This window comes from Panthera tigris, chromosome A2 (genome assembly GCF_018350195.1).
Source record: "Panthera tigris isolate Pti1 chromosome A2, P.tigris_Pti1_mat1.1, whole genome shotgun sequence".
Taxonomy (NCBI): Eukaryota; Metazoa; Chordata; class Mammalia; order Carnivora; family Felidae; genus Panthera; species Panthera tigris.
In genome coordinates, this window is record NC_056661.1 from 416,248 (window position 1) to 430,441 (window position 14,194).

At 66.1% G+C, this 14,194-nt stretch overlaps 1 protein-coding gene, 1 long non-coding RNA gene and 1 other non-coding gene across 4 annotated transcripts; 2 read left to right on the top strand and 1 right to left on the bottom strand.

Moving 5' to 3' along the window:
- Nucleotides 1-216: 216 nt before the first annotated feature.
- On the bottom strand, nt 217-12,314 carry MED16 (mediator complex subunit 16). 2 transcript variants are annotated; one of them, XM_042977495.1, is made up of 15 exons: nt 12,201-12,314; nt 10,738-10,922; nt 9,956-10,063; nt 9,494-9,663; nt 8,640-9,071; nt 8,104-8,209; nt 5,970-6,125; nt 5,091-5,302; nt 4,184-4,390; nt 3,751-3,961; nt 3,390-3,523; nt 2,871-3,063; nt 2,263-2,476; nt 1,394-1,477; nt 217-873 (listed from the first exon to the last, which is right to left on the bottom strand). In XM_042977495.1, the coding sequence occupies exons 2-15, from the start codon at nt 10,868-10,870 to the stop codon at nt 747-749; spliced, it is 2,487 nt and encodes an 828-aa protein (XP_042833429.1). In that variant the 5' UTR covers nt 10,871-10,922; nt 12,201-12,314; the 3' UTR covers nt 217-746. The 2 variants fall into 2 exon arrangements, with proteins under 2 accessions (XP_042833429.1, XP_042833430.1); XM_042977496.1 differs by lacking the exons at nt 217-873; nt 1,394-1,477; nt 2,263-2,476 and adding an exon at nt 2,531-2,793.
- A 276-nt stretch (nt 12,315-12,590) lies between these two features.
- Nucleotides 12,591-12,697, top strand: LOC122236742. The gene has a single exon (XR_006214994.1). It is a non-coding gene; the product is annotated as a U6 spliceosomal RNA (small nuclear RNA).
- Nucleotides 12,621-14,172, top strand: LOC122236498. Its single transcript, XR_006214560.1, has 2 exons — nt 12,621-12,744; nt 12,963-14,172. It is a non-coding gene; the product is annotated as an uncharacterized LOC122236498 (long non-coding RNA).
- The last annotated feature ends 22 nt before the right edge of the window (nt 14,173-14,194 follow it).

The following is a 14,194-nucleotide window of genomic DNA, read 5'->3' on the forward strand; positions in this document are numbered from 1 at the left end:
GCTCAGGGCCTGCAGCAGGGAGGCTAGAGGGAGGCAGGGAAAAAGGAGAGAGAGAGACCTGCCCATCGCCCACCGGTGCCCGGCCTGCTGCCCCCTGCAGGGACCTCGGTGACTGGCATACACTAGGTGCTCGATAAATGCTGACAGAGCAAGAGAGTCACCGGGCACGGGAGCCCAGGGGAGGAGAGCACCCTTGGCAGGGACAGGACACCTGCGACCTGGCAGGACATTTATTGGACCTGCTGACGTCAGAACCACGCGGACGCACGGACAGGAACAGGGAGGACACTGAGGCAGGTGTCATGGGCAGTACCCACCCAGACACTGGACAAGTTCACGGGGGGACGTTCTAAAGAACAGAGACCCCGGGCCACCCTGGACCCTCCGAGCCAGGACCTGGGGCCTCCGGAGGGGCCACTGGGGGTCCAGGGAGGACAGTACGTGAGGCCGTGAGACCCACAGGTCTGTCTCGGTGGCCGCCTGGGGCACGTGGACAGGGGGCCGGCCCTCCTCCTGGAACCACCGCTAGGCTCTGAGGGGCAGAAAGCAGTCCCGGCTGGGCCGACAGGCACCAACTCGCGGCTTCAGGCCGCGTCCACCCCTGCCCCGTCCGTTGACGGGACACGACCTTGGCCGATAAGGCCCGGAAGGCCGTGCTTCAAGGATGCCCGTTTCTTGATGTACCCGATGAAGGTCGGGGTGTGTGTGGAACGTTCTGTCGCCGAGAGGGCCCGGGGGGCTCCCGGTCAGGGGTAGCTGAGGGGCACCCGCCGCCAGAGCCCCCCGCACAGGCAGTTCTTGATCCAGCGCTGTTCCCACTGCTTGACGGCCGTGGTCTTATTGGGTGACCTGAGCATGGTGACGCAGCCACACCTGGGGGCAGAGCCGGCAGGGTGAGGCGGCGGGGGGGGGGGGGGGGGGGGGGGGGGGGGCTGCCCTGCCGCTGGGCCTCTGCACGTGCTGCACCCCCACCGCCAGAGCGCCGTTCCCGGAGCCGCCCGACACCGAGCCGGCTCAGCCCCGTGAGTGGCCACAGGTGTGGGGTTTTCGAGTCCCGGCCTGGCCGCTCCCCGGCAGCGTGACCCTGAGCGCCGGAACCCGCTCCCGGTCCCGGGGTTGCGTGGCGGCAAGTGGGGCTGCGTCTGCAAAGCTCCTGGCCTTCGTTTCCTCACCCGCCGGGCGACGGAGAGCTCCCCTGGGGCAGGCTCGGGCTGCGGGCACAGCTGGCCACCGATGCCCCAGGAGAGGGTGCTCAGGACCTCCCAAGGCGGCCGTGGCCCTCGCTGGGAGGCGCTCCCACGACCCGTGTTCACAGGCAGGGAGACAGGCTCGTGGCGGGAAGCCACCGGCCCCGGGGCAGGGCTGAGGGCGGGTCCGCGTGGCGGGCGCTCACCGGGTGCAGGCCTTGCACTCCTCCGTGGGGTAGGCTCCCAGGTGCAGCCTTCGCAGGTGGTCGATCTTGGGCTGGCCCGGCGCCCTGGCGGACGAGAGGGGACACGTGAGGCGCGCACACACCAGACACGGGCCATCTCTGACGCGTGCCCTCTGCCCGCACGCTCAACGGCGCCGGAAAGCTCTGGAAGCCACCGAGAACCCGCGGGGAGGGGCTGAAAACTGCGTTTGAATGTTTCCAAAACACCACATTTTAAATCTCATTGTGATCGACCTCCTCTTCTCTTAAAGTTTTTCCCGAAACCCAAACCCAAATGGTTCAGGCGGTCCCTCCCACGGCAACACAAGAAGGAAGCTGCCAGAAGGGGGCGGGCCCAATGCCCGAAGCATTACACCCAAAGGGGGCCCCCGGGTGCTGACTTTCCTCCTTTGGCTCATCTGCGATTTCTGAAATTTCCACCCAAAGTAATGGACCTCGCGGAGGATTCGCGGGTCTCTCTTCACCACGTGAGCGTCCAAAACGGGGAAGCACCTTGTGCGACCTGGGGTCAGTGACCGCACCTTTCTCGCCTGAAAAGTGGGGACAAACCCCTGCCCCGTGGTGCTGCTGCGCAGCGAGGGCTCACACGGGAGTCTACGCTAGGGTGACTGCCCCCTTACGGGGACAGAGGCCGCAGCCCGAGTCCTCAAGGTCAAGCACGCGGCACTCCACGCAGGGGTGACGCGCCAGACGGAGGGCAAGACGGAGAAAGACGGCGGGGGAGTCGGGGACCGAGCGGGGCGTCTCTCGGGGACGGCGTTCAGGCGGAGCCCCGAAGGCGGCACCAGCAGGGCGCACGCGCAGGGGGCGAGGCGGAGCCGGGCACGCACCTGCTGAGGCCGTCGGGCTGCACGGTGGCGCAGGCAGGCAGGGCGGGGGCCTTGCCGAACTGCAGGCGCAGAGGCTGCTTGGGCTGCAGGCGGCTGACGAGGCCGTCGCTGACGGGCAGCCAGTCCAGGCTGGGAATGAGCAGCTGGCTGGGCAGCAGGCAGCACTCGTCGACGAGCGCCTCGTCCGGCTCACTCGTGGGGCCCTCGTCACGGCCTGCGGGGAGGGGACCGTGGGGACGTCGCGCCGGGCGGCCCTGCCCCGAGCGCTGCCTGCCGGGGGCGGGGCACCGAGGCCTCCTTGGAGCTCGGAGCAGCGGTCCCGGGCTCAGGCCCCAGCTCTACCCTGACCTCCCGAGCGTCAGGACCCACCTATTCGTTTAACAAGTACACAGGGAGCGCTGGGTGCCCTTCCGAGAACAGGGCCGGCCGCAAACACGCGACCCGGTGATGCAAGACAAGCAAACGGGCGCAGGCGTTTGGCGAGCACCTGTGCTGGGCGCTGGGGACCACGACCGTCTAAGCTGGGGGAGCCTGTATTGGGGAGTGGGGCGTCTCAGCCAGGACTCGTATTTTGATGGGGGGCCGAGGGCCGAGGGCCGGCGTCTTACAGCAGATCCAGAGCTTGGTGAGCAGGCGGAAGAGCAGGGACATGCTGTCTTGGGCGTCTGAGGTGGCCGTGTACACGGGCAGGCAGCTGGGCTTCAGCAGGCCCCAGATCCGGATGACGACCATCAGCTCCCGCAGCATGCCCAGCGAGGTGCCGTCCCGCAGGAAGCTGTGTCCCGGCCGCAGCGGGGAGCCCTGCGGGGGAGGCACCCGGGCCACAGGCCTAAGCGCGAGCGGCATCCTAGGACCCCGGGGTGCGGGGAGATGGGCCGGCTTCCCTCGCACGGGCCGGGGGCGCCCCGGGCCCCGGCTTTTCTGAGGCGCAACCGACGGCTCCGGCTCCTGGACGCCACGCAGTGCCGGCAGGGGACGGGAAGCGCCCCTCCCCCCCCCCCCCCCCCCGCAGGTAATGGGTGCGGGATGGGTGCGGGGACGCAGCAGGCAGAGCACCGAGCTCACCGCCCGCGGGTTCCGGCGGCCCCGGGGCCGTGGAGGCGGCTGGGGGGGGGGAGGGGCCGCACCTGGTTGGGCAGACTGGCCAGCAAGTAGAGCACGAAGTCGCCCACCCACTGCAGGAGCTGCTGGAGCGCCTGCAGCGTGTTCATGTCCAGGACGAACTCCTCCGTCTTGAGGTTGATCATGACCTTGTCGATGTCTGGGAGGAGACGGGAGGTCAGGCGCCCCCACCCGGCCTCGCGGTGCACGCGCACGGGGGCCGCGCCGACGCCCGGCGGCAGCACCCACTGCGAGAGCCGGAGAGCCGGGCCCTGGGCCCTGGGTCAGAGCGGGCCCCTCTCTGCCCCCCACCCCGCCCCCCCCACTGGCCCGGCCCGGCCGATGCTCCCCTGGGGCGAGCCCGGTGAGGGCCGGGGCGGCACCCACCGGCGTCCGTGATCTTGGCGCAGACCTCGGTCAGCCGGTCGCCAGGGCTCTTGTCGGGCGTGTTGAGGAAGTGTGGGCGCAGGAGGGACTTGAGCGTGGAGCTGACGGCCACGAGGAAGAGCTTGGCGTGGTAGTCGCACACGCGGGCCACCGTGCAGGGCGACAGCTTGCACAGCGAGGCCTTCATGGCCAGGATCCGGGTGGACAGGACCTGGGCGGGCAGGTGGCGTGAGCGGGCGGCCCCGAGGGGCCCGGGAGGCGGCGCCCTCCGCCCCCCCCTGCGGGGCGGGGCGCCCCCGAGGGGCGGGGCGGCAAGTGCGAGGGGCGGGGAGGGGCGGGGAGGGGGCGTGGCGGCAAGTGCGAGGGGCGGGGCGGGGCGGGGCGGGGCGGGGCGCCCCCCCCCCCCCGCCCCGTCTCCCAAGAGGCCCTGCACCTGCTGCAGGGCCGCGTTCTGGCGCGTGTACTCCTCGTGCAGCCTCTCCACCAGGCTCTGCACCATGGCGGGCTGCACGTGCAGGAGGGTGTCCCACCAGTCGTAGCCGGTCACCATGCAGTACTCCAGCAGGAAGAGCAAGTGCCGCAGGGCCAGGCTCACGTCCAGCGCGTGGCCCATGGAGGGCGAGATGCGAAGCATGCTCAGCTGCAGGGGAGGACGGGGCGGGGAGCGCTGCGGGACCCCGCACCCCCTCCCCGGGCCGTCCCGCCCGCCAGGGGGTGGGGCGGCCGCACGCGCTGTGTCTGCGCTGCGGCGGCACCTCCGAGGCCCCACCACACCCCACCACACCCGCACGGGGCTTCTGGGGGACCGGCCTGTCACCAGGCTGCGTGGCCGGCGCGGATCCACTCGAGGGCCGCGGGGGGTCTCCGCAGAGACACAGACCCTGTTCTCCAGAAGCGGAACGCCTCACGCCAGGCCGCTGGCCCCTCTCCTGGAGACCCCAAGGGCGGAGCAAACGAGCAAGGGATTGGCTCACGAGTCAGGAGTCTCAACGTGAATGCGGAAGCCGGTTTCCCAGTCAGCACGGGAGGCGGGGGGGATGGGCGGGCACGGCCGCGAGGGTGAGCGCACACAGCTCGCCCCTTCCTCCAGGCCCCCTTCCTCCAGGCCGAGGCCAAGTCCCTCCGGGAACAAGGACACCCGCTGAGCACCCGCTACGCTTCCGTGCTTCACTGCACTTGATTCCAGAAATCCTACGTGAACGGCAACCACCCCAACCACCCCAACGGCTCCTGCTGAGCACCTACTAGGCGCCACAGACCACGCCGCCGGAGCTTTGATTGGACCTCAGAGGCGACGACCTCGGGCCGGCGAGCAGCAGGGAGGCGGCTCTGAAGCTCACCTTCCCGTGGTTGTCGATGCCGACCAGGGCCAGAGACGTCCAGGAGAGCTGCATGGCCTTGAAGTGGACGGCGGGGCCGGTGGTCCGCGGGCGCTTGATGGCCGGCTCGTCCGCGGAGCGCGGGGCCGCAGAACTGTAGAAGACGGCCATGCTCTGCAGCGACAGCCGGTGCACAATGTGGACGCTGCCGTCGTGAAAGGCCAGGGCCAGCCCTACAGGCCAGAGCACAGGCCGCTCAGCCGCGTGGGGGCCCGCCCAGCTCCCCCGCGGTGGGAAGGGGCCGCCCAGGGGAGAGGCGTGGCTCCAGGCCACCCACGGCCCACCAGCCGCCCCCACAGCCAGCCTTTCCCCGCATCCTTTGCCAACAGCCCCAGGTTCGGGCTACGCCCCACCTCCTCCCCCAGGTGTGGCTGACGCGAGCAAATGGGTCCCTTCCAGGGAGACGGTGGGAGGAGACGGCGGGAGGGGACGGTGAATGCAAAGGCCCCGGGGCCCAGGAGCACACAGGGGCCTCGAGGGGAGGATGGGGGGTGGGGAGGCCTAACCCCCACGACCAGTGGGCGGCAGGGTTAGGGCTCACGTTGAGTCCTGACTCACTTGAGGTCAGGGACACCTGCAACTGAGCCCAGGACCGACACCTGAGGCGCCAGAACAGGGCGCTGCCCACCTAAAACGTCCACCCCAAGTTCCCAACCTCGTCCTTGCTGGTCGCTAACAGCCCTTTATGCACACAGTGTTCCGTTAGCCAGTCTCACGGCCTGGGAGCGTGGGGGATCCCGGAAGTGGGGCCGCCTGGCGGACAGGGGCGGGCCCCACGGCCCTAAGACTTGAGCCCCGGGCTCAGAGCCCACCGCCCGCAGGGGCTCGCGCCAGCCGTACCGAGGCCGGGGTAGAACTGGGTGTCGCTGGCCACCTTCAGGTCAGTGTTGGTGAGCGAGATGGGCAGCTTAGGCAGCGCCACGGCAGACACGCGGTCCAGGTCGTTGGTGGCCGACAGGATCCGCCACTTGAGAATCATGGGCTGTTTGTCACCAACTGAAAAGGGGGCCGGGGGAACGGGAAAACAACAACAGAATGAGAAATGCCGCACGGCGGACCCCCGCCGGGGACGCCAGGCACGGCCGCCCCGGCACCCCCGTCTCCGGCCCTGCGCTGGGGACCCGGCCCCGCTCCGTCCCTCAAAGCACTCCACAGCCCAGGCAGCGGAACGGTCCACGGCAGGCACGTGACACACGTGGACCACCAGTCCTGCCCTGGGACCTCGCCCGACCAGGAGGCCACAGGCAGTGGGAGGGAGGCCGCCGTGACCCTGGCCGAAGCTGGAGCAGAGAAGCGGGGTGCACCCCACTCCCGGCCACCACAAGCCCTGGCGACACAGCCAGCTCGTGGTGCGTTGTCTCGTGACAGGACAGGTCCTGGGCGGAGCCCAGCTCGGCCCGCCTGCTAAGGCTTGAGCTGGACGGTCAAGGGGCCGCAGACCCGCGCCCCCTGCACCCACAGCCCCAGCAACAGGCAGAGTGGTTTCCGGGAGTCCCGGCGTGGCTAGAGGGCGCGGGCCAACATGACGCCAGAGGAGACACGGTGTGGATTTGCCGGGACGTGCCTGGGCAAGCCTGCAGGGACACGCGGCCATGGGGGGCGATCAGGCGCACGGCCCACGCTGCCGGAAGGCTGACGGCAGGCACACAAACCAGGTAGGAGCTGCAGAGGCGGCGCCCCCCCCAGAGCGGCGCGGGGCCACGGCTGTGAGCCAAGTTGAGCTGGTTGTTACACGGCACAACCAAGGGTCAAACAGCGTCTCCCAGCCGCCCACCTGTCTCGAGAGCTCGGCTCTGAAGGGCTTGCCACAGCTCATAAACCTGCCGCAGACCCGAGCCCCCCAGGGGAAACTGAGGCCCAGGGAGCACCGAGACTGCCTGAGGCCAGAGTGTAACTTCGCATCTAACAAGGATGACGTCCAGACAGCACCCGCGGGCCAGTGGTCACACCGAGCACTGCACAAATGCTACGCAATGGCTGTGGCCAGGCTGGCCCTGGGGCTGGTCACCCACTGCACTGGGGCATAGGGACCGTGCAGACCTGTGTGGCCCTGCCCGCCACACACGGTCATGCCGGCCGCCAGCTACGAGCTCACTCAGGACGGGGGGGTCCGGGGAAGGTGCTTCATGCTAACCACTGGGCCCCCGCAGCGGGCAGCTTCTGTAACCACCCCGTGGCCCCCGTGGGGGGGCAGGAGCTGCGGGGCCTCTTGACATGGCTTCATCCGTAGTTCCCGCTTAGCACCCTCCCGAGCAGCCAACCGCTCCAGGGTCCATTAGCGCTAATCAGCAGAGCGCCCTGTTTTCATCAGCTGGAAATGCTATTTGTGGGCCCCGGGGGGCCTTCGTCCCCTGTGAGCTCCGGCGGTGAAAATCAAGTGGCTTTTCTGACTTCGCAGTCATTAAAGGCTGGGCCAGCACGTCCCGAGCTCTGTCGGGGAGCGGGCACGGTCTTCGGGGAGGCTGGCACCATCTGGAGCCACCGGGGGCTCCACATTGAGTGCAGGGACGGGGGAGGGGGAGGTGAGCCATCGGGTACGTCCTGGGGAAACTCCGCCACCCCCTCTGGGTCTGTTTCCTCACCATAAACCAGGGTTTCTGGAGGGTTCTGTTTTTAGGATGAAGTGCCCTCTGTGGCCCAGGGACCGTGTGTACCCCCAGCCCTGCCGCACCGCCTGCTTGCTCCCCTTTGCTCAGCCCGCTCTGGCTCCTGCCTCATGCCCCAGGACCTTTGCACCACAGCTCCCTCAAGCAGGCACATGCTCCCCGCAGGAGGTGTGAGAGTGAGGCAGTCAGGCGACCCGCCTGTGGGATGACCGGGTAGGACCTCGCCTCTCTGAGCCCCGGGTCAGGTGGCTGTCTGGGACAGGAGCGAAGAGGCTGCATCGGCAGGGGTGAAGAGGGTAGGGCAGGCCGACACGGCCTGGCTGCTCGGAGCAGCTCCCTCACGCTGCCCCGGGAACGGGGAGACTCACCCACAGGCGAGATCTGCTGGAAGACGTTGTTCACGGGAAGCCCCTCCTTCCGCAGAGACCAACATTCCACGATGCTGCTCGTCTGGCTGGACGCACACAGGAGCACCTGCGGAGGCGGCCGCTGGTCAGGAGTGTGGAGCCGGAATGCCAGATGTCCCCCAGGGGAGAGCAAGGGGGAAGCTCCACGAAGCCGGGGCCTTACACTGGCACCCGGGGTGACCGCTGGACAACTGCCCCAGAGACGTCCCCGTCCTGGTCCCGGGACCCGCAGGCTGTGGGGCCCAGCGTCCTCACGAGGTCCCCACGCGGGTGGGGCAAAGGGTCAGAGGCAGAGAGCCGGGCGGACCCCACGCTGCTGGCCGTGAGGATGAGGAGGGGCCGCGAGCCCAGGATGGGGCGCCTCGGGAGCCAGAAGAGGGGGACACAGGGCTCCCTGGGGCCCCTGGGGGGGGTGTCAGCCCCCCGTCCGACCCTGGACCCCAGAACTCGCGGCGAGGAGCGTGCGGCCAGGGGAGCGGGCCCGGGGCAGGACTCACCTGCTCTGACATGTCACGGGCCAGGAACTTGAGGTGGGTGATGGCGGGGAACTTGTCCTTGCGGTTGAGGTCGGTGGTGCAGCGCATGAACAGCGAGGGCAGGATCTCGGTGTCGATGCGGCACTTCTCGCTGACCACGCTCACGCACACCTTGTAGAACTGCACGGGGGAGGCGCTGCTGCCGTCCGCGGTGGCCACCACGATGTTGCCGCCGCCCGTGAAGGCGATGTCTGCCAGGGCCACGCGGCCGCGCAGCCGGCACAGACTCTCCGTTGACGTCAGCACCTGCCCGCTGGGCTTGAGCAGGGACACGGTGACCAGGCCACTGACCGTCACTGCGATCCAGCCCTCCATTGGCTTGCCGCCGAACAGTGTGAGGGACGGCGAGAATTTGACGCGGGAGAACTTCTCGCCGAAGCTGGAGGCGCCCGACTGTGGGGGGAGAAGGGAGCACGGGGTCTGCTTACTGCCGATGCTGGACCCAGCTGAGGACGTCAGCAACAGATGGCCTGCCCAGACTTTAGGGGTCTGCCCTTTGTGACCTGACAACCCGCCCTTGGGGTGCAGAAAGAGGAACTCTGGGGTGCACTGGATTCTGAGAACAGCTGTCAGTTAAATGAACGGTCCACTGAGGATACCAGCCACCAGCTGAACGGAAGGTTCATTAAGGACAGCAGCCGTCAGTTAAATGGGGGCTCACAGAAAACACAGGTGCTGACAGCCTGATTGAAGGCATGAATCGGGCGAGTTGGGCCGGGACTACAAAAACCAAAGGGTGCTGGTGGCGGGAGGACAGGCAGGGTGCATGGTCTCACCTACTGCAACGGCACCGGCTTGCTCGGGTGAACACCCACCTTTTCCACGTGCAATGCCAGCTTCACCCCATTGTGCAGCCAGGACAGTGCCACGATGGGGTCCCCCTCCACCAAGCTGCCCACAGAGCTCTCCCAGCTGTTGGCCAGGTGGTCGGCCATGCTCCAGCACTTGATCTGCCCGTCAGCATCAGCCGACAGGAGCCGGGAGCCTGTGGACCACAAACCCACACTGCAAACCCTCAGGGTGCACAGGGGCAGCGATTCCAGTGCGTTCAGGGCCTGGGAGGAGCAAGCTGGTGGAGGCTGAGCAGGGGAGTGGCATAAGGTGTGTTCGCGGGGACGTGACAATTGTAACAGACTGAGGGTTCGAGTCCCAGCTGTGAACTCTGGGGGCGTGACCAGGAAGAGACAGAGTGTGTTACCCTGAGATTCAGGATCGAGGGAGAGCATCGCTATCCCCCTCAGTCATGCAGGACCACCCATGCCCAGGCCGGCCCTCACCTGACTGGTCCCACTCCAGGCAGGTGATGGCCTCGCTGTGCTCTGAGTTGACGGAGTGCACATCCCAGGGGTGTTCCGTATCCAGGATGTGGATCATGCGGGTGAGGTCTGCGGGGACAGCACACGGCACGGCAGCGGTAACAACCAGGAAGCCACGACAACCCCGGGAGGGGTCAGGGATGAATCCAGCAACCGTGCCACCCACGGGGGAGTCAGGGGCGTCTGCTGCTGACCACACAGACAGCCCTGGTGCTATGGAGGAAGAGGCTTCTGTGTTCCCTTGGAAACCGAAGCAGGCCTGAACCTGGCCACTAGCGTCACGGTGTTTTCACAAGAGACACAGAAAATAGAACAGGGAGAAAATGATCCCCAAAGGCTAATGATGGGCATCTCTCCACGGTCTCTTCCCCTTTAAATTTCTCTGCTTTTCTATTTTTTTCCTACTACATATTACCCAGACAGTAAAGGGAAAACAGCCCCCAACTAAGTACCTTAGATGTTTTCAAATGCAAGATAGTAACATGGACGGTCTGGAAGCCTTGGTGGACCCCGCTCCCTTTGCCCCATTTCATCCCTCGGGGGTGATTCCAGCACCAGGTATGGGGAACACAGCACCTGGCCTCTGCACACCTGTGAGGCTGTAGTCCCCACTACCCCGTTATGGATGAGAAAACCCTGAGAGGGCCCACATGGGTGAGGGGCAGCTCCCAGGCAGGCCTGGAGACCCAAAGTTCCCCCACAGGGACACACAGGAGCGGGGCTGGGGTCAAGGAGGCACACACCCTGGTCGTCATTCCGAAGGTCGGTGGTGAAGGCAATGAGGTTACGGCAGGACCAGGCACAGGCCAGAGGCACCGACGGACAGTGGGTACTCTTGGGCCATCTCTCCCACTCGCAGACGTAAGCCAGATCCATTGTGCCCACAGGCCACAGGTCACACCCCGAGGACAGTCACCAGCTCCTGGGGCTGGGGGGGGGCGGTGGCGGCGGAGACTGGCTCATCAGTGACATTCACTGAGTGCCTGCAGGATGCCGAGCTCCACACTGGACACCCGGTTCCCACAGGGAATGAAAGGAACCCAACCGATTCTCTACGATTCCCTGCCCTTGGGTCTCGTGTGCTGTGTGAGTGAAGCTGCATTTTAAACAGGGGGACAGGGAGGTCTCATCAGGGAGACAACATCAAAGCAGAGGTGTGAGGGAGCAAGACACACGATGTCTGGGGGAAGGTGGAGGGGACAGCAAACGCAAAGGCCCAGAGGCTGGACCGAGCCTGGGGTGTTCAAGGAGTGGCCAAGCAGCCCAGACAGCTAGAGCAGATGAGTGAAGGGAAAGGGGGCCAGAGGTGATGAGGGTGGGTGGTGGGGGCGCTGGAAGCCTTCACCCTAGTGGGGTTGGGGGGGGGGAGCCCGGGGAGGGCGATGAGCTATTTACATTTGCGCAGGACCCCTCGGGCGGGCTGGAGTGCACCACCAGGGGTGGGGCGGAGGGGAGTGCACTGGTCCCCCTAGGCAGCAATAAAGGCAGTGGGAAGCGCCTGCAGAGGTCGGGCCTGGGTCCATCCTGGGGGGAAGAGCTAGGAGACCCCATCCAGCGGAGGCAGAAAGTCGTGCCCGAGGCGGGACTTGCTGAGCCCAACAATGAAATGCTCTACGCGCAGGCACCGATTACAGGTTACTCCTTCTTTCACAGAAGTGCCATCAGCTCCCTTTCTCTGAGTCATGAGCCCAGGTCCCGCTACGTCTTCGAGCCCAGACCAGGGACACCAAGGCCCCTCCCACAAGCCCCCCGCAAGTCTTTTAAGTTCTGCCCTCAAAGCCCCAGTCCCCATCCCCTACAATCTATCCTTTCCAGAATCCCCTCCCAGTTTACTCCTTGAGCCCCCGAGCCCGGCCTAAGCTCTCAGACTCCACCCCAGGGACCCCAAACCCTTCCCCTGCCAGGTGTTCACGGGGCCCTCCTGGTCCCACCGCCAAATCCCCCATTATCCTCGAGCCCCACCCCCAGCCCGGGCCAGACCCCCAGTTAGTCCCCGGCTCCACGCAAATTTCAGCCACAACCCCCAGACCCCGCCCAGCGCCCCCCGCCAGCCGCGCGCCCGGCGCCCGGCGCCCTCTGACCCCGCAGGCCCCGCCCCGGGCCCGCGGGTCCCCGCCTCCTCCGGGCTGCGTTCCCACCCTCCCCCGGCCGCGGGCGCCGAGCGGACGCTGGCTGTCCCCTGCGGGCCCCGCAGCCCCGCGCTCACCAGGCCGGCCCAGGCGCCAAGCTGAGCAGGCGGCCGCGGCCCCGAGTCTCTCTAGCTCCCCGGTTCCGGCGCCGCCATCTTCCCCGGGACCAACGAGTCGCCCGCGCAGCGCGGCCGCTTCCCAGAGGCTTCTGGGACGGCGGCGACTCCGCCCCTCTTCCGGGATATTTGCATATAGGACTTCACAGCATCCCAGCAGCCACTTGAGTTATATTTGGTGGAACAATGAACACTTTCTCAGTTTCAGTGAGTGATCGCATTTGATCGCACTATAGGTTGTAGGAACCTAGGAGAAAGATGGGTCGCTGACTCCTTTTAAAAGAATTCACCCTTTGTGTAAAGACGTTTTGTTTGGGCACTATAAATATCCTTCGGCTAGACCGTGGGTTCGTGCTCGCTTCGGCAGCACATATACTAAAATTGGAACGATACAGAGAAGATTAGCATGGCCCCTGCGCAAGGATGACACGCAAATTCGTGAAGCGTTCCATATTTTGCTGCTCTACTCTGGGCTCTCCCGAGCGGGGAAACGGAGGCTCCACAGGTGAAGCGACTCTCCCTTTGGAGGCCCTTCCCTGATTTTCGGGTCCTCCCGCGGGCTGCAGGGGAGAGCAGGAGGCTTCGGGCCCGGCCGGGGCACCCCGCGGGCAGGGGGAAAGGGTCCTCGTGCAAGTGGCCGCACCCTCTGGGACCCCGGGCCTCCGGCGTCCATGTCGGCCACGTGGACTTCCGCGAGTTAGTGTCTGCCCTTAAAACTCTTAGGATGCCTGTTAAACGGGCCCCCGCACACCCAAGCGCCCAGACCTGGCCCGAGAGAAGGAACCAGGCTCCGTGCAGAAACACACAGGCCTAGCGGGAGCATCCCGGGGCTCATGTATAAAAACCCCACAACGATGGGGGTGCCTCAGAGAGACCCAAGGCTGCGAGGGCCGAACCTGGACCGTGACCAGGATAAATAATACCGGATGGCCCACCGAACTAGAAAGTAAATCTTCATGTGTCCCAAATGGTTGCGTAAGTGAACGCCTGGGGGAGAAGAGACAAATGTCCCTGCAGCATTCTCAATAATTAACATAGATCTTCTGTCCTCAGGGAGGTGGTTCCCAGCCCCCAGTCCTCTGTGTGGGGGGCACACAGTAACGCGGTAACGCCTTCCGGCCAGGATAGTGTGGCGGGGAAGGAGCTTCCCAGTGTGGAGCCCCACCAGCATCCCCAGCCGGGAGACCGGGGTCAATGTCAGCAGTGTGATGGCACCAGCGAGACACTTCCCTCAGCGTCTGAACCCCCCGCTGGGTTCATCCTGCAGGACACTGGGCCAATCCGGGACACACACAGGGAGGCCACGTGAAGACGCAGGCAGGGGCTGGAAGGAGGTGGCCACAGGCCAAGGAACGCCAGGGACCCCCAGAAGCTCGAAGAGGCAAGAAGGCCCCTCCCCTGGAGCTTCACAGCCCTGCCACAGGTTGGGCTCCTGCCTGGACTCCGGCTTCCAGGACTGGGAGACAAGAAATTCCTGTGGTTTTAAGCCACAGCTGGGGTACTTTGTCCTGGCCACCCCAGGACGATCACACAAGTGACTTTTTGGACGGTGGGCAGCTGGGAAATGGTGGAGCTGGGGTTGGAACGTGGGCACCTGGGAAGGGCACGAGCCAGGCGGCAGAACCAGCGGCCTCTCCCTACAGGCCTCCGCAGTGTAAGGCTTCATCCCCAGGCCTGCGGCCCTCAGCGACTGAGACTCCAAACATCCTGAGCACCTCTGTGCACCCCCAGCCATACCCCCAAGGAAAGCCCCACAGCTGGAGACCAGAGACCAGAGCACCAGAGATTTATTGAACTCTCCACTTTTCCCAAAGCACAACTGGACACACACACACACACACACACACACACACACACACACACACACGGGAGGGGTCCCCAGCCCTGCTCTTGTGGGACATGCCAGGGTGGCCAGTGAGAGGTCAGCCCAAGGTAACAGGCCAGAGCTAGGCTAG